Source organism: Gossypium raimondii, chromosome 3 (assembly GCF_025698545.1).
Source record: "Gossypium raimondii isolate GPD5lz chromosome 3, ASM2569854v1, whole genome shotgun sequence".
In the NCBI taxonomy this organism is placed as follows: domain Eukaryota; kingdom Viridiplantae; phylum Streptophyta; class Magnoliopsida; order Malvales; family Malvaceae; genus Gossypium; species Gossypium raimondii.
This window is the reverse complement of record NC_068567.1, coordinates 3,654,282-3,677,095: the sequence shown is the minus strand read 5'-3', so window position 1 is coordinate 3,677,095 and position 22,814 is coordinate 3,654,282. Positions and strand designations below refer to the sequence as shown.

The window sequence follows — 22,814 nt, the reverse complement described above, 5'->3', positions numbered from 1 at the left end:
ATAATCACAAATCATCTCTATAAACTGCAAAACAAATATGGATAAACTGTAAAAGTAGTTATTTTTGTTTGTCTCAGATTACATTTTAGTCATTTATGTTATTGTTTTGTTACGAAGTAGTCACTCTACCGTGAAGCTCTGTTACCTCCCTAATGACAATCCTATGTGGCGATCCAGATGGGTTCTAAATGCCAATTTAGATATCTAACTGGGATAAGAATAATTTTTTCAGTCAAAATGAAAAAGAAAACTAAAAGAAAAAGGAGACGAACGGTTTTTTTTTTCAATTCAAGGTGTAATTAATTAAAAACCTATCAATGTCCAAGTTGGACATTAAAGTCGACATTTAAAACTCATTTGGACTGCCACGTAGGATTGTCATTAGGAGGTAACAGAGGTTAATGACAGAGTGACCATATCGTATCAAAACTATAAAGTAAGTGGCTACAACGTATTTTAAACATAACTGATTAAAATGTAATCTGAGGCAAACAAAAATAACTATTTTTATAGTTTACCAAATAAATATACATGAGACATTAACTATATAAGAGAAAACATATTTTTAAGCAAATATATATGGATCAAACCGGTTGGTCGAATTTATTTGTTCGATGAAGAGTATTAAACAACTTAAACCAATTAAAAATTAATTAAATTGAGAATTGAACTGAATTTTAAATATTTTTAATGAAATTATTTTATTTTTATTGAATAATCACATTAATCAAATCGACAAATTAATAACCTGACCGATTTAAACACATATTCTCAAAATATTTATTCAAATTAGAAAAACCAAGTAATAAAGTTGCATCATGCATGACATTACCTTATATTATTATATATATTAACGCTTCATCTTTACCTTACTCAAAGCTTTGACTACTAATCCTATTATAAATTTACACTCACCGCTCTCAGGATCTACCAGAAAATCGACTAATCTCCCAACCATGGCGGTTGTGAAACTGTTCGGAGCTTGGCTTAGTCCGTACGTTTTCAGAGTAATTTGGGCTCTGAAACTCAAAGGCATACCTTACGAATACATCGAAGAAGATCTCTCCAACAAGAGTCCTTTGCTCCTTCAATATAATCCAATTCATAAGAAAGTCCCGGTGCTCGTTCATGACGGAAAACCGATCTGCGAATCCACCGTCATCCTTCGATATATCGATGAAATTTGGCCGCAAAATCCCTTGCTGCCGGCTGATCCCTATGACAGAGCCGTTGCTCTGTTTTGGATCAAATTTGCAGATGACAAGGTAAAATCCTCTTCTTTTCTTTTCTTGGCTTAAATACAAAATTAACCCTCAAACTATATCGTATTTACCACTTAGGTGTCTAAGAGTTTTTTTTTGGCAAAAATGATATTTAAACGATTAATTTTATTGGCATCGTACACTTTTTAGATAAAATATAACGAATTTAATAGTTTAAGCATATTTTTTACTGAAAAATTTAGGTACTTAAAATGAGAAAATTGGCATAGTTTTAGATACTAATTTTGAATTAAACCTTTTATTTATTTGATGCATATGGCAATTTTCCCATTTATTGATTTTTTTATTTATATTTATTTTATCTATATCAATAGTCAATATTTTTGAATAAATAGTCAATATTATTTTTAAGTGTTGTATTGACTTGATAAGTGTGGTACCAACTAAATTAGAAATAATACGAAAATATTTTTCTGCAAGTAAAATAATTTATATATTTGAGGATAATTTAATTTTCTATTTAAAATAATAATAAAAATACATATGATGGGAATTGAAAACTGGTGAATTGACTTAGAAAAACTTTTAATTTATCACTTAATTAAAGTATTATTTTAATATTTTGTACATTTCAATTTGTATTATGCACACTCTTACCCCAATCAATTATATATATTTTATTGAACTGGTGTCTTAACTTAACTCAGCACTGACTCAAGATTGATGACAATATTATGATAAACAATTTTAATCTATTCATTTTCATTTTAATATCTTCAAATTTTACATGTTATTATTTTTATTTAGTGTCAACCTATACATTTTATTATTTATTGTATGTTATTTTTAACACACATTTGTGTTCTAAATTTGTGGTTTTCACATGCATACGCACGTGATAGAATTTCTAGTATTAATAAAGCACTGACTAAGTTGGTGTCACAAGTCAACCAGGCACCAACTTGTTTAGGAAATTACGAGAAGGCCTTTACGTAATTAAAATAAGTAATATTATTCAAGGTTAATTTAGTCTTGTCACTTTAAAGAATGGTAGGAATTAAACCCATGCCAATTGCACTATTAAAGTTTTTAATATACCATTCAACTAAAGTTTTATTTTGATATTTTTATACATTTTTATTTTATTACGCACGTTTTATTACCTCCACCAGTTGTATATATAGTTAATATTAATAAAGCTTTTAACTGAGTTGATGTCATAAGTTAACTAGACACTGACTCAATCTGCATTCGAAATTTGTGGTATTCACATGCATACGTGTATGTTAGAATTTCTAGTTATTTATTAAGTTTTTTACTGAGTCGGTGTCACCCACCAACCATGTCTCAATTTAGGAAATTACTAAAAAAATATTTAATCTACTAGGTAGCTTATAAGATTATGTAGATATTTTTGTCTTTTTATATTTTTAAACATTTAGTTTTTATAGGATAACATAATATTAAAATAAATAAAATAAAATTGAGTTAATTGAAAATATTCTCCATTAGCGATAATTAACTTTTATTTACTCATCATTTTCGACACTTTTTTATAGAAAAATTCTATTGGATTATTTTTTTATTTTGAATTATCAAACATGTGTAAAATACTAATCATTGAAAATATTAATTTTTTATTGATTAAATTTTTTTAGTGGTTTATCATACAATGTCTAACTTGGACCCAAAAAAAGTTCAAACCTCAATGTGAGAACAATTGTCAAGTTTAGGGATTAACTTGAACAAAAAATGGTCTAGGCCATACCTTGAGAACAATCGCCAAGTTCAAGGACTAGTTTGAACAAAAAAAGTTCAAGCCCCCGATGTGGGAGTAGTGGTTAAATTTCAAACCCGTAAAGTACTTTAACAGTAGTGGGATTAAATTTCTTGAAATAAAAAATAGTAGGACTAAATTGCAAACATACAAAGAATACAAGTACTTGTAACATATTTTAACCTAGTTGAAATTAAGATTCTAGCTCTTTGTAGTTTGAAAATTTTTTTGGTACATAAATTTTGATGGCTGATACTAGAATCTCTGTTTAAAACAAAGTCCTATAATCGCAAAGCTTTATCGAACCGAAGGTGAAGAACAACAGGCGGTAGTGAAGGAGTGGCTGGAAATGCTGGAAGCCATGGAAGAACATGTGCTAATCGGAGGGAAAAAACTCTTCGGTGGAGACGAGATAAACATGGTGGACATTGCATTTTGCATGGTTGCTCACTGGCTCGGGGCTATCGAAGACGCAGCATGGCTTAAAGTCTTTGAGCCACACAAATTCCCTCGAGTGAGCTCGTGGATCCAAAATTTCAAATCAGTCCCTGTAATCAAAGACAACTTGCCTGATACCGATAAGATAGTTGCTCACTTGAAGCGTCTTAAAGAGATGTTGTTGACATCAAAATTGAATTAGGGTTTGGAACATTGATTGCATTTTCTCCCATGGAAGTGATGTAATCCAATATTTGAGAGGATCTAAACACTTATGTTCTTTATCGAACGTTTTCAGAATTCGAACCAATCAAGTTATTGATTTGTTGGTTTAATAGTTTCGATTGGTCTGTTTAGTTCGTTTAAATAAATCATCAAGATTAAAAAATAATAAAAATCTAGTTCAATGGGTCCATACTGGTTTGCATCCCCTCCCTCCTATATCGGATCTATTTGGGCATTTTTATTTATCGGGTTAATTATATAGGTTGTTTTGTTTTTAAACCAACTCATATAATTTTATTCCAATAAATATTTTTTATGCTCAAAATATTTTTATTCTTTTAATTAATTAAATTAACTAAATTATTTTCTCAACTTAATTCTAATTTCGTTAAACTCACGACAACTTTACCGATAAAAATCTATGAACAAATTAATTTAACTAACTTGTCCTTATGAAACCACGATGACCTAGTAATAAAATTTCACGTCAAAATTTAATTATTTAATAAAATAATATTTCAAAGTCATTAATTAATTTTCGAGTGATCCCTTGTTTATAGTAAGATAATTCAAAGTCATTAATTAACTTGTCTATTTATACGTCTTAAAGTATGAAATAATTCTCTAACTAAGTTTAATATAACATAAGCCAATAGGTACATGCCAACCAAAATAGTAAGAGTTTCACCAACACGATGAGTGCGAGATTTTCTGCTGGATGCTGATAACAATGAGCGCACACAATTGAACCTAACCTGCACACGAAAAGCAAACCGAATGCTGAATAATCAACTCAGTAACATTTCTATAACTAATATTATAACAAAAATAAATTATGTGAGGACATAAATAAAAATCAAAAGTTCGTAAGCAGTTTAATATGTTAACTTATATTACAAGAATATAATCCTTTCATATCACGTTTGTAATCATATCAACTGGTTGTCATATATTCATCTTCAAATTCCCGACCTATAAACTCAAAAATTCAATTAAACATTACACATAAATCAATAAAAACTGAAAGAACTTACCATTAGCAACACTCAATTTGTACTTCTAAAATAACATGTCATTCCACAAATAAAACTCGATTTACTCCCAGAGTTATACATTTTAACCACAATTTACTGCTTTAAGATATCACGATTTCATTATTAAGACGGTTTAAATTAAAGCAATTAATCCATATAGATAATGTTTTAAGACAACATAAATATTCACATTTTAAACGCGATTCAGCACCATGACATCTTTTAATTGCAGCATAGGACATTAATATTTAATTATTTTCATAACAATAAGTCATATTCGGACAGCATGCATGGGTTTTGCAAGTCACGATATCTCACTCAACAACTGACAATCATCAAAACCTTTCCCTCAATTTTCATCACACTTATCAGTAGAGGTGAGCAGTCAATAGCGTAAAAAAATTTAAGTTAGTCAAGTTGACGAATACTATTTTAGCAATCGAATTCAATTTGTATTTTTTTAAAATTGAGTCGAATCGAGTAAAAAAATTTCGAGTCAAGTCAAGTCGATTTAACGAATCATATTATTTATACTCAATATTGCGCTTACATGGATTGATTATTTAACTAGTAGATGAAGTACTAACTTTTAGGTTAATTTTGAGTAAAGGAAAAAGGGAAAGTGGGGGGATTCAAGAAAGAAAATAAGGTTGATGGGTAAATATTTATCAAAACAACGTAATTTTACCTTTTAATTTTAGAGGAAGTAAATATTTATCAAAACGACGTAATTTTATATTTTTTATTTAGATTTTAGATAACTCAATTGTGTAATTCATATTCGGTTCATATTCGAATTCAACCAAAAAATTTGATTTTTTTATTCGAATTGATCCAAATAACTCGATTAATTTGAACTATTTAATTTAAATTTAAAATCTTTTATCAAAATTTTGAAATTGAATCAAATTTTATTCACTTCACCTACCAAAATAAGAATACAACCAACCATTCGAGAAAGAAATGAATTAAACTCACACCGTAACCAAGCAACGCCATTTTAGACAACCGTTTCTTCATATATCAGACATAATAAGTTCAGGAAAGAGCAGCCATTTTAGACAAATATCAGACATAATAAGTTATGAAAACAAGTTCATTTTGGACAACCATTTCTTAAATGTCAGACATGATAAGTTCTGGAAACAGCAGCCATTTTAGACAATCATTTCTTCACATGTCAGATAAAATATATTATGAAAACAACAGTCATTTTCTGCTAGAAATTAAACTAGGAAGTCTAATCGGAAATTTCTGATAGAAATTTTATTAGGTTGTCTGTAGAAAACAATTACTATGAAAATACAGTAGAAAAAAATAAAATTGGTGTAAAATTAAATTAAAATAATTTATTAGTATCAAATATTTATTGTACTAATAATTGTTGACTATCTTAGCAGGTCCTATGGACAGGGGTAAAAAGACCTCTAATAGTTGGTGAATGGACTGTAATCACTGAATTTTGTCCGGGATTAATTTCGTGCTTGAAAAAAAAAAAAGAAATTTTATTACTTTTTTGCATTTTAACCCCTATACTTCTCAAAATTTACAATTTGACCCCAAACTTTTCTAAAATTTACATTTTAACCCCAAAACTTTATAAAATTACATTTCGACCCTTATACTTTCTCAAAATTTCACTTTGACCCCTAAACTCTCAATAAATTACATTTTGGCCCATATTTTTGCTAAAATTACACTTTTGCCCCAGAAGCTTTGCATCCTATGCAATTTAGTCCTTCTGGACTTGTCTAATCGCCGCTGCACCAGCCGAGCGTACCCCTCCCAGCCGAGCTACTCCAGCAGCCCCCCCTAGGCCATCATGGCTCCTCTGCCACCTGCAAACAGTGAGAAAGAGGACAAAATTTGGAGCTTTTAAAAAGAAAAAATTGAAGAGAAGGGAGGAGGATTTTCGGCAACCAAAGCAAAAAAAATAGCAGAAAATTCCAGCAGCAAAAAATACTCCCATGGGCCGATCCCACGCTCACCGCCACCGTACCCACGCCACCACGATCGCCGTGCAACGATCATCGTTGCTCCTCGCCGAAGTCAAGCTAAGAAATGTGCAAGCATAAACAAAAGAAAGGAAAATAGCAGCAAGCAAGCAAAAAAAAAGTAAAGTAGAAAGAAGTGAAGAAAGAAGAAGAAGAGAGGAGGGAAAGGAGAACGCCGGCGACCGTCCAACCACCGCACCCAGGAGACACCGACGGCGGTGAAAAAGAAGGGCCAAGGCTTTGAGACAAGAAGAAGAGAAGAAGAAAAAAAGAGGAAGAAAAAGAGAGAAAAAAGTAATAAAAAAATAAAAACAGCAGCCCATTTTTGGTAAGCCACCAGCAGTCCACCACCAATGGACTTGACCCAGTGCAGGCCCAATACCCCAGCAGCTCCAGCGGGCCGATTGCAGCAGTGAAGCGGGCCAACTGAGGCCCAAACCGAAAAAAAGGAAAAGGGCCTTTTTGGGTAATTTTTTTTTTTAATCTATTTTATTTTATTTAATGTATTTAAATGGTGTTTTATTTAATTTAAATTAGTATGTTTAAAAATAGTTTTCATAAATATTATTATGTCATTTTAATTGCATATTTTTTTAAAAAAAATAATAATAATATTTTAATGCATAAGGCAACGAACCGATTTAGTATCGAGTCATCAAATTCATTGCTATGTTGGGTGGATATCGATAGCTCGTGTTAAATTCGGGACGCCCTTTTAAAAATAAAAATATTCAAAAATCCTCGTATTTTAATAAAAATTCTCGTGTTTTATTAGAATCCCGATTAAATATTAAATTGAATTGAGTTAACACTAATTCGATGGTTTCATCGCCATAACGGGGTGAATGTCACCGATTCGTGTTAAATACGGTATTTAAAAAAATAAAAAAAATAAAAATCTTGTGTTTTAAAAAAAAATTTCGTGTTTTTAAAGTTTCCATGTTTTAAAATTTCCGTGTTTTTAAAAAAAAATTTCTTGTTTTCAAAAATTCCCGTGTTTAAATTTTTTTTCGTGTTTTCGTGTTTTCAAAAAATTCTCATGTTTCAAAAATTTTTGTGTTTTCAAAATTTTCATGTTTTCGTGTTTTCAAAAAAATTCTCGTGTTTTTAAAAAAATTCGTATTTTAAAAAAAATTCATGTTTTCGAAATTTTCGTGTCAAAAAATTCTCATGTTTCAAAAATTTTCGTGTTTTAAAAAAATTCCCGTGTTTTCAAAATTTTCATGCTTTCGTGTTTTCAAAAAATTCTTGTGTTTTTTAAAAAAAAATTCATGTTTAAAAAAAAATTCAAGTTTTCGAAATTTTCGTGTTTTCAAAATTTTTCGTGTCAAAAAATTCTCATGTATCGAAAATTTCCTTATTTTCAAAAAAAAATCCGTGTTTTCAAAAAAATTTCGTGTTTCAAAAATCTTCGTGTTTTCAAAAATTATTATTGTGTTTCAAAGTTCTCGTGTTTAAAAACAAAAAAAAAGGTTTTCTCAAGTTTCAATCGGATCACAATTAAATATTAAATTGAACTTGTATTTTTGAAAATTAAGACAACGCGCGTTTAACGAGATACCAATTTTGGGCGTCGCGAGGGTGCTAATACCTTCCTCGCGCGTAACCGACTCCCGAACCCTAATTTTCTCTGGATTTTCACGCAGACCTAAAATTACCTCTTTTTTAGGAAAATTTAAAAATAAATTTTTCTTCTAAAAAGAGAATTTATTAGGTGTTCGATCACACTTAAAATAGATCGGTGGCGACTCCTTTTGCAAATAAAATCGAGACGTTTTTAATTTTTCAATAATTATTTCGACTAGCGCCCGTGCCATCGTACCCAAATTTTTAGATCGCTACAGCTGGCGACTCCGCTGGGGACATTTTTTTTAGAGTCGAGTCTGATGTTAAACGCGTGTTGTCAAAATTTTTAAAATTTCTTGTTCAATTTAATTTTTAATCGTGATCCTTGAATTTTGTTTTGAAAAATCATGCATCTACATCCGGTTTTGAAATTAATATTTTTCTAACCTGTTTTATTTTCGTGTTTTTTTTCAGCTTTAAGTTTTATGGTTTTAGTTTGTTTTTTTAGTAAAAATAAAAATAAAAAGGTTTGTGAGTTTCTCCCCACACACCATGCACTTGCATTCTTGCATAACATGAGCTCTCTACCCGGGCTCCATCCGTTTAAGTGGAAGTAAACGCTACGCCTTCGTGAGTTAACTCGTCCCTCCGCACAGGCTAGTGAAATACTTCCGGGTTACATATGACTTATGTTTTCGTGAGTTAACTCGTCCCTCCGCATAGGCATAAGTAAATGTAATCCCTAGAATTGAGCTCGCAAGCCCATGACGGGCGATAACCGAGACTTCGTACTAACCTTAGTAGGTGACAGTATGGACAATTCGAGTACCTCTCTAGAACCAAAGCCACATATAGTGAACCGTACGAGCCACCCAATTAGAGTCATGCCGAACCTCTGTCCGATGAATAGTCACCAAAATAAATACACGGGAGAAACGCCTCTTACCTTTTATTTCTTTCACATTTACACTTTTTGCAAGGGAATTTGGTCTGTTTAATAAATTTGATCGGGTAGATTGATGAGCATATGGGGTAAGTTTATTTTTGTAAAGCATGATGGGATAAAACAAAAAAAAAAATAGGTCGGTTTGTTAGATTTTCCATAGTTTTTCTTTGTTTATATTTGCCGTGATTGCTAACTAGGTTTATTTGTCTTAATTTTATTTTTCATCATGCATCATAGGCATCTCATTAGGATGGTGTTGATTAGAGATTGGTTGCCAAAAACGGGTTTTTGATGGAGGAATCAATTACGCAAGTAATTGAGGAAAATGTTATAGTCTGAGACTGATCTTTGAGGACCCAAAAAGCATCGTCAGAATAACCGCGAATACTTGATTAGGATTTGGAAACAATGAGACTCAGGCACTAGGGGTATCTTCATTGGCCAAATCTTTTGTAATGGACTCTTTTGATTAATGAAACGCCAAAATATGGGGCTGTCTTGAAATCAACACCAAATACTTGTATATTTATTCATGACTAATATTCACTTGTCATTCATTCATTCATGCATTGCATGTACATATCACCCTTACCATTCACTGAGGCAAAAATCGCATAATCCACAGTGGCGGTACTACAAGGCTGGAATCACATCATCTTTACAGGACACGTCTAAGAACTAGAGCTATGGACGCTGAACTTAACGAAAAAATCGAAAGGATGGAAAGGGTCCAAAGAGAGTTACAAGAGCAATTGGCCAAGTCACAATAAGAGGCAACAGATATGATGGTGAGATCTCGAGAAGAATCACTCGAGCAAAGAGACCAAATGGCTAAAATGATGGAAATGACGACAGCTTTAGTAAAAGGAAAGGGACCCATGCAGAGCCATGATATCATGGAGCCCTAGTCAAGAGCTAATAATGATCAGGATCCACTCTATCCCCCAGGATTTACTCCACCTCACGCCCATACAATCCTGGAACAACGTCCTGCACCATCTGCTCATTTGGGGCAAGGTATGTTGGTATCGAACTCCGGGGTTAATCCAGCATATCCATTTGTTCCAGATCTGGACGATCCTGTGGAAATAGCAAAATTGAAAACTAATGATTATGACGGTCAAGATAGATACCAGATTTTAGAAGAAAGGCTCAAGGCAATAGAAGGTGCTGAAGTCTTCTCTGCTTTGAGTGCTAAAGAACTCAGTCTGGTGCCCGATCTGGTTCTACCCTCAAAATTCAAGGCACCAGATTTTGAAAAGTATGATGGGACGCGATGTCCAAAGGCGCATCTCGTCATGTTTTGTCGGAAGATGACTGATTACGTGAATGAGGATAAATTGCTGATACACTGTTTTCAGGACAGTTTAGTTGGATCGGCTCTTCGATGGTATAATCAGCTCAGCAGAGAGAGGATCCGATCATGGAAGGACTTAGCATCAGCATTCTGTGAGCAATACAAGCATGTATCAGATATGGTGCCTGATCGACTAACTTTGCAAATGATGGAAAAAAAGCCGACAGAGACCTTTAGACAATACGCACAAAGATGGAGGGATATCTCAGCTCAGGTGGAACCCCCGTTAACTAAGACGGAGATAACGGTCCTCTTCATTAATACTCTGAAAGTGTCATTTTACGATAAGTTGGTAGGAAGTGCCACAAAGGACATTGTAATATCTGGGGAGCTTATAGAAAACGCCATCAAGAATGGGAGGATGGAAGGCCCTGAAAGTTCAAAAAAGACAGTACCTGTAAGGAATAAAGAGGCAGAAACCCATATGGTCGGAACTGAGAGCCACTATACCTCCAATCCGCATCCAGCCCAACCACGAACTCGTTATCGCCCGCCTTCAAACTTCTACTTTCCCTCCCAAAGTCCTTATTGTCAAACACCTCCTCTTTACCCCGTTTATGCCATGAACAACCAAAGACCGTTCACCATGTTCCCACCAAATACCATGCCCACACAAAGCCAACCCAAAAATGAGCAAGACCAGCAAGATCTAATCCTGAGAGACCTCAGTTCACCCCAATTCCTGTGTCATATAGAGAATTATACCCGAAACTATTAGAGAATCAATTAATATCACCACATTACATGGCACCCCTGAAGCCTCCATACCCAAAATGGTATGATCCTAATGCTAGTTGCATGTATCACGCTGGAAATCAGGGGCATTCTACAGAAAATTGCCTTGCCTTTAAAAGGAGGGTTCAAGATCTTATCAATGCGGGCATTTTACGATTTGATAGTGTTAGTAATGAGGCTGGAAGCCCTTTTCCTAACCATGCTGATGGGAATGTGAATTCGGTAACGAATGAAGATGAGGGGCAAAACAATCTGCGAAGCGCCTTAAATGAAAAGGGATTTTAGAACATCAGCATAAATGTTGTTGACAACGAGGGTGATGCAATTGGGGATGTTTCAATGATACGCCATTGTCCTCCAGGATATGTTTTGAACAATTAGACTTCTGTGGACCTCCTTGTAGTTTTTGATTCCCCTCTAGAGTAATGCTCAATGATAATTCTCCATTATTTTGTATATCCCTAGATAGTGGGATTCCTTTTGTAAGAGCATATGCTTGCTCTTTATCATTTCAATGAACATCGATGAAGATGCATTTTGTCATGGTCTTTTTATTTCTACTAGTCTCGTAACTATCACTTCTCTTCACATCATTCTCCTATATGTATTTCATACCATATCATATCATTGAGTGTTGATTCTAATACTTTGATACTCCTCTATAGCTGTCTTTTCTACCCATCTTTTAGGTGCTCAGATATCTATGGCAGGAATAATCCCGTTACAAATCCTGAAATTAATTTCAAGAAGGCTATTTGTTTAGGAGAATTCGAAGCCAAGGAAGATGCTGAAAATTGTGACCTGCCTCCTGACTTACAGAGAATAGTTGAACAAGAAGAGAAACAGATTTTACCTCATCAAGAATCTGTTGAGACAGTGAACTTAGGGAGTGAAGAAAAGAAACAAGAACTGAAGATTAGGACTTCCGTTTCGGAGAACACCAAACAGAATTTAATCGCCTTGCTCCGTGAGTACAAAGATATATTTGTTTGGTCGTATCAAGACATGCCAGGATAACACGACAAAACATTATTCATTTTCTTTCATGGATAGTTTCTCAGGTTATAATCAGATAAAGATGGCTTCCGAATATATGGAGAAAACCACATTCGTCACAATATGGGAAACGTTCTGCTACAAAGTGATGCCATTTGAATTGAAGAATGCTGGGGCAACATGATGAGTCAGGAAAAAGAGAAAAGATAATTTACTGCCTCAGTAAAAAGTTCACAGAATATGAGGGAGAATGGCACGATGGCAGATCCTATTGTCTGAGTATGACATTGTATATGAGAGCCAAGAGTCAGTAAAGGGGAGCGCGATATCTCGAGCATGAGTATGAGAATAAGTCCGATGGACGACCATGGTTCCATGATATCCTAGAGTACATCAAGAATCAAAGGTACCCCGAGCAAGCAAACGAGAATGATAAAAGAACAATCAGAAGAATGGCGATTGGATTTGTTCTTGACGGGGATATTCTATACAAAAGAGGGAAAGATCAAGTGCTCATGAGATGTGTGGACACTGTTGAAGCTAGAAAGATACTTGAGGAGGTTCAGGAGGGAATTTGTGGAACGCATGCTAGTGGTTTCACCATGGCTAGACAGATTATGAGACTTGGTTATTATTGGTTGACGATGGAAAGGGATTGCATTGGCTACGCACGAAAGTGTCATAAGTGTCAAATTTATGGCGATAAAATTCATGCAGCTCCATCGCCCCTTTATGTCATGACTTCTCCGTGGCCCTTTTCTATGTGGGGCATGGATGTTATAGGGCCGATTTCCCCGAAAGCTTCCAATGGACATCGATTCATCTTTGTGGTTATAGACTACTTCACAAAATGGGTAGAAGCCACTTCGTTTGCTAATATGACGAAGGCTACGGTCTGTAGGTTCTTAAAAAAGGAAATCATATGTCGACATAGTCTGCCTGAAAGAATCATCTCAGATAATGCTTTAAATTTGAACAACAAAATGATGAAAGAAATGTGCGAGCAATTCAAGATAAAACATCATAATTCCTCACACTATCGCCCGAAAATGAACGGAGCTGTTGAAGCGGCCAACAAAAACATTAAGAGGATTCTCGGAAAGATGAGTGAGACATATAAAGATTGGCACGAGAAGCTACCATTAGCTTTGTATGCGTACCGCACCTCCGTGCGGACATCTACGAGAGCAAGTCCTTTCTCATTAGTCTACGGAATGGAAGCCGTTTTGCCTATTGAAGTAGAGATCTCATCCTTGTGAGTCATGATGGAGACAAAATTAGAAGAATCGAAATGGGTTCGAGTTCGATATGACCAGCTAAACCTTATTGAAGGGAAATGCTTGAAGGCAATTTGTCATGGACAGATGTACCAGGAGAGAATGATCACGGCCCATGATAATAATGTGCGACCAAGAGAATTTCGCGAAGGGGAACTCGTTTTAAGAAAGATCCTCCTGATACAAAAGGACTTTCAAGGAAAATGGTCACCAAATTGGGAAGGACCATACGTTGTAAAAAAGGCATTCTCAAGAGGGGCTCTGATTCTTACTGAAATGGATGGGAAAGAATTACCTAATCCAGTGAACTCAGATGCTGTGAAGAAATATTATGCTTAAAAAAAGGGACAAAAAAAATAAAAAAACAAAAACAAAAATAAAAACAAAAAAAACAAAGAAAAGAAAAAGAAAAATCAAGATGAAAACCCAAAAAGGGCGTCTTGATAAACAAAAAAGATTAGGATGAAAACCCAAAAGGGCGTCCTAACAAAGTGGGCTCGGACTTAAGGAGCAAGGCGACTTGAACAGGGAGTCGAATGGCAAGGTTACAATATTTGAAGCATTCTCAGAAGCTCAAAATCTTCTACACAAGAAGCCGTGCTCGAAAAGATCCAGGATGAAGAAACGTGGAAAGTTCATGCATTGGATATCTAGAGCATTTCTGGCCATTGAATTCGCTTTCTTTTCTTTATGACAATTTATTTGTTGAACTTTCCTTGTCAATTTCTTTCGTTGCTTTAAAAAATGAATGTGAGGTATTTCTTTCATGCCTACTTTGCCACTTTTGTCATGCATCTTGTGTTTGATTCATTTAAATGATAAATAGTAAGATGACATACTCTAAACAAAAGGAATGTTGAGCATTACCTGGATGAGAATTTGATAAATATAAGGGCCCCAAAGTAGGAACAATGTTCAGCAGGGGGCAAGAGAGCGATATACGAAGAAATGTAGATTACTCACAGAACTTGAGGATGAGTACAAAATTAGAGAGAAAAGTCAAGAATTGAGGAAATGAATGCGGACCCTCACAAAAATCAAAAGTGGGGCACGTGACAAATAGCCTACGGTGCATTGCATGATCATGTAGACACAAAAGCATTTAGGACAAACATGTGCATATCGTAATAACATCATACATGACGTATACAGGTATACCGGTAGAGCAAGGAATACTAGGAGAAAGCTGCACAGAATCAGTGAAGATGAAGGCTTTTAGTTTCACCTGATGTTTTTTGAAACCTTGTTTCTTTCAAGAAATATTTTTAAAATTCTGTTTTTTGCAAGAAATCAACTCATAATACAGAGGTGAGTTGAGCCTCGGGTCACGCTGAGGTATTTTTAAATTTCTGCTTTTTTTCAAAAAATCAACTCATAATACAGAGGTGAGTTGAGCCTCGGGTCACGCTGAGGTATTTTTAATTTCTGTCTTTTTTAAAATCAACTCATAACACAGAGGTGAGTTGAGCCTCGGGTCACGCTGAGGTATTTTTAATTCATGTCTTTTTTTTCAACTCATAATACAGAGGTGAGTTGAGCCTCGGGTCACGCTGAGGTATTTTTAATTCCTGTCTTTTTTTAAATCAACTCATAATATGAGAGGTGAGTTGAGCCTCACGTCACCCTGAGGTATTTCTTTTAAATTTTTGTTTTTTTTTTTTAAAATCAACTCATATTGCGAGAGGTGAGTTGAGCCTCGGACCATGTCGAGGTATTTCTTTTAAATTTCTATTTTTTTTCAAAAAAATCAACTCATATTGCGAGAGGTGAGTTGAGCCTCGGACCATGCCGAGGTATTTCTTTTAAATTTATGTTTTTCAAAAAATCAACTCATATTGCGAGAGGTGAGTTGAGCCTCGGACCATGCTGAGGTATTTCTTTTAAATTTATGGTTTTTCAAAAAATCAACTCATATTGCGAGAGGTGAGTTGAGCCTCGGACCATGCCGATGTATTTCTTTTAAATTTATGTTTTTCAAAAAAATCAACTCATATTGCGAGAGGTGAGTTGAGCCTTGGACCATGCCGAGGTATTTCTTTTAAATTTATGTTTTTCAAAAAATCAACTCATATTGCGAGAGGTGAGTTGAGCCTCGGGTCACGCAGAGGTATTTTTCAATTCATGTTTTTCAAAAATCAACTCATATTGCGAGAGGTGAGTTGAGCCTCGGGGCACATGTCGAGGTATTTTCGATTTTTGTTTTTCGAAGATCAACTCATAATTCAAGAGGTGAGTTGAGTCTCGGGTCGCACGCCGAGCTGTTCTCGATTTCTGCTTTTCAAATAAAGAGGAAAATTTTAGATGGTCGAACAAAATTCAGTGCTTTTTAGTCTTTGCTCTATCCCTGTTTCATAGCGATGAGCAAAGAGGGGCAGCTGTAATCACTGAATTTTGTCCGAGATTAATTTCGTGTTTGAAAAAAAAAGAATTTTTTATTTTTTCATTTAACCCCTGTACTTTTCAAAATTTACATTTTAACCCTAAACTTTTCTAAAATTTACATTTTGACCCAAAACTTTCTAAAATTACATTTTGACCCTTAGACTTTCTCAAAAATTCACTTTGACCCCTAAACTCTCAAGAAATTACATTTTGGCCCATATTTTTGCTAAAATTACACTTTTGCCCCAGAAGCTTTGCATCCTATGCAATTTAGTCCTTCGGACTTGTCTAATCGCCACTGCACCAGAGAGAGTATTCTCCCAGTAGAGCTACTCCAAAGAACCCCCTAGGCCATCATGGCTCCTCGCCACCGCAAACAATGAGAAAGAGGACAAAATTTGGAGCTTTTAAAAGAAAAATTGAAGAGAAGGAGGAGGATTTTCAGCAACCAAAGCAAAAAAATAGCAGAAAATTCCAGCAGAAAAATACTCCCATGGGCCGATCCCACGCCACCGCCACCGCACCCACGCCACCACGATCGCCGGTACAACGATCATCGTTGCTCCTCGCCAAGTCAAGCTAAGAAATGTGCAAGCATAAACAAAAGAAAGGAAAATAGCAAAGAAGCAAGCAAAAACAAAAAGTAAAGTAGAAAGAAGTGAAGAAAGAAGAAGAAGAGAGGAGGGAAAGGAGAACGCCGTGAACGTCCAACCACCGCACCTGTGAGACATCGACGGCGGTGAAAAAGAAGGGCCAAGGCTTTGAGACAAGAAGAAGAGAAGAAGAAAAAGAGGAAGAAAAGAGAGAAAAAGTAATAAAAAATAAAAACAATGAGCCCATTTTGGTAAGCCACCAGCAGTCCACCACCAATGGACTTGACCAGTCAGAGCCCAATACCCAAAGCTCCTGTGGGGCCGATTGCAAAGAAGAAGCGGGCCAACTGAGGCCCAAACCAAAAAAAAGGAAAAGGGCCTTTTGGGTAATTTTTTTCTTTTAATCTATTTTATTTTATTTAATGTATTTAAATGGTGTTTTATTTAATTTAAATTAGTATGTTTAAAAATAGTTTTCATAAATATTATTATGTCATTTTAATTGCATATTTTAAAAAAAATAATATTTTAATGCATAAGGCAACGAACCGATTTAGCATCGAGTCATCAAATTTATCGCTATGTTGGGTGGATATCGATAGCTCGTGTTAAATTCGGGACGCCCTTTTAAAAATAAAAATATTCAAAAATCCTCGTATTTTAATAAAAATTCTCGTGTTTTATTAGAATCCCGATTAAATATTAAATTGAATTGAGTTAACACTAATTCGATGGTTTCATCGCCATAACGGGGTGAATGTCACCGGTTCGTGTTAAATACGGTATTTAAAAAAATAAAAAAATAAAAATCTTGTGTTTTAAAAAAAAATTCGTGTTTTTAAAGTTTCCATGTTTTAAAATTTCCGTGTTTTCAAAAATTCCCATGTTTAAAAATTTTTTCGTGTTTTCAAAAAATTCTCATGTTTCAAAAATTTTCGTGTTTTCAAAATTTTCATGTTTTCATGTTTTTTAAAAAAATTCGTATTTTAAAAAAAATTCATGTTTTCGAAATTTTCGTGTCAAAAAATTCTCATGTTTCAAAAATTTTCGTGTTTTAAAAAAATTCCCGTGTTTTCAAAATTTTCGTGCTTTCGTGTTTTCAAAAAATTCTCGTGTTTTTTAAAAAAAAATCATGTTTAAAAAAAAATTCAAGTTTTCGAAATTTTCGTGTTTTCAAAATTTTTCGTGTCAAAAAAATTTCGTGTTTCAAAAATCTTCGTGTTTTCAAAAATTATTATTGTGTTTCAAAGTTCTCGTGTTTAAAAACAAAAAAAAAGGTTTTCTCAAGTTTCAATCGGATCACAATTAAATATTAAATTGAACTTGTATTTTTGAAAATTAAGAAAACGCGCGTTTAACGAGATACCAATTTTGGGCGTCGCGAGGGTGCTAATACCTTCCTCGCGATAACCGACTCCCGAACCCTAATTTTCTTTGGATTTTCACGCAGACCTAAAATTACCTCTTTTTAGGAAAATTTAAAAATAAATATTTCTTCTAAAAAGAGAATTTATTAGGTGTCCGATCACACCTAAAAAAGATCGGTGGCAACTCCTTTTGCAAATAAAATCGAGACGATGTTTTTAATTTTTCAATAATTATTTCGACTAGCGCCCGTGCCATCGTATCCAAATTTTTAGGTCGCTACATGGACTACCATTCACAAAAAGCCTAACAAAGGGAAAACAACAACAAATTCCAAACAAGGATTTGTACCTGCACAAATATCATTTTATCCTAATCAAGGACATTATGTGCCATATCCAATGGTAAATCAACCAATTGGAACTTGTTTGTCATTGACACCAAAAACAGTAAGTCAATCACAATGGTTCCAAGATCCAAATTCGGCATTTCAAACCAGTTATGCTGATATTATTAAGGATGCAGAAAATTTGTTGAAACAACAACAATTTCCAGAAATAAAAGATTTTTTTAGTCCTGGTATACCGCCAGAATTTTATAATTTTATAAACGAAATATGGAAAACCCATATTTTAAATCAAAGAGCAAATTTCAGGAGAGCTCTTACACCATTTTCATTACTTTAAGTTGAAAAAACAACTAAGGAAAATGAAGCTGAAGATTTATTATTAAAATCTATTTTATACATAGATTGGGATGAATTCCAACTCTTTATTATGGATATTAAGGAGATAAATAATCTTCTTGATATAATTTAATATTTTATTCATAAAGGGAAAAACAGTCCTATTGTGAATAAGGTATTTAGGATCTATTTATATAATAAATCTAGACAGATTTTACCTCTAGAAATATTTTCTAAAATAAATAGAGTTATCTACAACCAAGAGACAATTTGAAAAATCTTTTTCTAATATTTTCTATAATCTTATGTTTTTACCAATTTTATAGGAGAAAGTTTTCCAACTATAAAATTTAGATTGGATCACGAACCGCTCGATATAACAAGTATTGAATGGGGTTTTGTAAAAGAAATAGTTGTACAAAACTTTTCTTTTCATCATTTAAAAGATTTTCCAGCAATGGTAAAATCTAAATTACAAAACATCATAAACAATGATGATTTCTTCTACTATTTTCATATTGAAATAAGTAGTTTAATTGGTATAGCTGAAAAAGAAAAATTTTATCAGCCATATCAAATATGGATTATTCAAAGAATAATTGGAAGTCCCTGATTATCCGCTATAAAAGAGGTCAAAGAACACTTGACAAAAAATATTGACAGGTGTTATAATGATCCAAGTTATTATCAAACCCAAGTAGGGATTGATATAATAGCAACAGCCCAAGATCTTTTCCAGCAAAAAAATTATCATCTATGGACTGATGGCAGAAGAATACTGGCATACTACACTGGAAACACCTAGGAAGAAAGAGATGAAGAATCTTTGAAGCTATTAAAAAAGATAGCTGATATAGAATTTGAAGATTATCCATCTCACATTCTGGAACAAATCAGAAGCACGTGGGAAGCTTGTAACTCACCAAGACTTTCATCTGACTCATTGCATTTAGATGAAATTAAAGCAATGAATCTCAACAATATGCAAGAAGGTTAAAGTCAAAGAATATGGCAACATGAAAGGATGGAAATCCACATACCAACAACAAAGTTTGGCAACGTGGATGCATCAAAGATATATTATCTTTTTTTGGTGAATTGTAAGAGGAGAGCAAAGTCTTAACAACAACAAGATTAGCATGACTTGAACCCAAATCACATCTGAGATGGTGAACACCTCGATCATCAAATCAACACACGGGTAAAATAAATATATATGATACCTTAATCATAAAAAAGAACATATATATTCAATTATATATGGGGTTCAAAATTATATATGGGGTTTTTACTTGTGTTTAAATAGGATTGGATTGTTCGGTTGGACCGGAAATAGGTCAAAATATAAATTTAAAAAAAATATCAAATCGATTGAACTCATTAAAAATCAATTAAATTGATGTTGAATTGGATTTCTTAAATATTTTTTATGAATTTATTATTATATCTTTATCGAACTTATCAAATCGACGAATTAATGACCTAATCAATTCAACCAGCCACTAATTTATTTCTAAAAACATTTATTCAAATTAAAAAAACAATTAATAAAGATGCATCATGCATGACATTACCTTATATTATTATATAAAATCTTTAATAATACTTCATATTTGTATAAAAAAATATCTTAGTGATAAATTCATAACTTTTAGGGCTACAATTTTGTCAATTTCTCTTTTTAGTTAAAATTGGGATTATTTTTTTTGAAAAGAGTCGAATTTGATCATCAATCTTTATCGGGTCTATTTGGGCATTTTTATTTGTCGGGTTAATTATATGGGTTGTTTTGTTTTAAACCAACTCATATAATTTTTATTTCAATAAATATTTTTATGCTCAAAACATTTTTATTCTTTTAATTAATTAAATTAATTAAATTATTTTCTCAACTCAATTCTAATTTCGTTAAACTAATGACGACTTTATCGATAAAAATCTATGAACAAATTAATTCAATTAACTTGTCCTTATGAAACCACGACGAATTAGTAATAAAATTTCACCTCGAAATTCAATTATTTAATAAAATAATAATTCCAAGTCATTAATTAATTTTGAGTGATTCCTTTTTATAGTAAGATAATTCAAAGTCATTAATTAAGTACTTGTCTATTTATACGTCTCAAAGTATGAAACAATTCTCTAACGAAGCTTAATATAACATAAAAACTTATAGGTACATGCCAACTAAAATAGTAAGAGTTTCACCAACTCGATGAGTGCAAGATTTTCTGCTAGATGCTGATAACAATGAGTGCACACAATTGAATCTAACCTGTGCACGGAAAGCAAACACGAATGTTGAGTAATCAACTCAGTGACATTTCTATAACTAATATAGTAACAAAACATAAATTATGTGAGGACATAAATAAAAATCAAAAGTTCGTAAGCAGATTAATATGTTAACTTATATTATAAGAACATAATACTTTCATATCACATTTGTCATCATATCAACTGGTTGTTATATATCCATCTTCAAATTCCCGACCTGTAAACTAAAAAATTCAATTAAACATTACACATAAATCAATAAAAACTGAAAGAACTCACCATTAGAAACACTCAATTTGTACTTCTAAAATAACATGTTATTCCAGAAATAAAACTCGATTTACTCCCAGAGTTATACATTTTAACCACGGCACCAAAGCACGATAAACTCCTCTCAATTTACTGCTTTAAGATATCACAATTTCATTATAAAGACGGTTTAAATTACAGTAATTAATCCATACAAATAATGTTTTAAGACAACATAAATACTCACATTTTAAACACGTACGATACAGCACTATGACATCTTTGTAGAAAAAAACTAAATTAGTTATTTGTGTACAGTTAGTTAAAGTAGTGAGCTGTATAGTGTAATTAGCAATGTAATTAGTTACACATTAGCTGTATATATTCTGTAGCTCTATTCATTTGTAAAGATAATCATAAACGTAGAAAATATTCTTCATATTTCTTTTATCATCTTAACATTGTATCAGAGCCAGGTTTTTCATAACAATAAGTCATATTCGAACAACATGCATGGGTTTTGCATGTCACAGACAACTCACTCAACTACTGACAATCATCAAAATTTTTCCCTCAATTTTCATCCTTACCAGTAGAGGTGAGCATTCAATAGAGTAAAAAAATTTAAGTTAGCCAAGTTGATGAATACTATTTTAGCAATTGAACTCAATTTGTACTTTTTTTTTAAAATTGAGTCGAATCGAGTAAAAAAAATTTTGAGTCAAGTCGAGTCGAGTTAACAAATCCTATTATTTATATTCAATATTGTGTTTACATGGACTGATTATTTAACTAGTAGACGAAGTACAAACTTTTAGGTTAATTTTATTAAAGGAAAAAGGGAAAGTGGGGGGATTCGAGAAAGAAAATAAGGCTAATGGGTAAATATTTATCAAAATAACGTAATTTTGCCTCTTAACTTTAGAGGAAGTAAATATTTATCAAAACGGCATAATTTTGTGTTTTTTATTTAGATTTTCAGATAACTCGAATTGTGTAATTCATATTCGAGTTCATATTCGAATTAAACAAAAAAATTGATTTTTATTCGAGTTGGTCCAAATAACTTGATTAATTCGAACAATTTAATTTAAAATTTAAAATTTTTATCAAAATTTTGAAATCGAATCAAATTTTATTCACCTAACTTACCAACACAAGAGTAAGAAATGAATTAAACTCACACCATAACCGAACAACAGCCATTTTAGACAACCATTTCTTCATATGTCAAGACATAATAAATTATGAAAACAACGGTCATTTTGGACAACCATTTCATCAAATTTCCAACACGTTTGATTTGCTATCTTTGACGGTTGAACTTATATAATATAAAAAAAAATAGAATTTTCTAAAACAATTCTAAAATATTTTTCACTTATTATTTATCGACACATTAGCATGGTTTGATTTTATAGTCAAATGCTCCCTCGACATGATGACACGTTTCTAAAACATCAAAGATAAATTATCTTTTTTTTTTTGAATTATAAGAGGAGAACAAAGTCCTAACATTATCGCTTCATCTTTGTATAAAAAAGTCTTAGCGACAAATTCTAACTTTTAAGGCCAAAAATTTTGGTCAATTTCTCTTTTTTTTTTAGTTACATCTGGGATTAAATTTTTTTCAAAAGAGTAGAATTTGATCACCAGTCTTTTTAAGATGGGTAAACTACACCCATGGTCATT

The 22,814-nt window shown here is 32.9% G+C and overlaps 1 protein-coding gene across 3 annotated transcripts in view; it reads left to right on the top strand.

Moving 5' to 3' along the window:
* Window positions 1-868: 868 nt before the first annotated feature.
* The window catches only part of LOC105796594 (glutathione transferase GST 23), a 46,919-nt gene continuing 24,973 nt past the window's right edge, over window positions 869-22,814 (top strand). Inside the window, exons 1-2 of one of the 3 annotated variants that reach the window (XM_052627997.1) lie at window positions 869-1,265; window positions 3,296-3,853. In XM_052627997.1, coding sequence (XP_052483957.1) covers window positions 957-1,265; window positions 3,296-3,640 — 654 coding nt within the window. In that variant the 5' untranslated portion in view covers window positions 869-956 and the 3' untranslated portion in view covers window positions 3,641-3,853. Of the gene's footprint in view, window positions 1,266-3,295; window positions 3,854-22,814 lie in introns of those variants that run through there. The other 2 variants (XM_052627995.1, XM_052627994.1) reach the window with 2 other exon arrangements.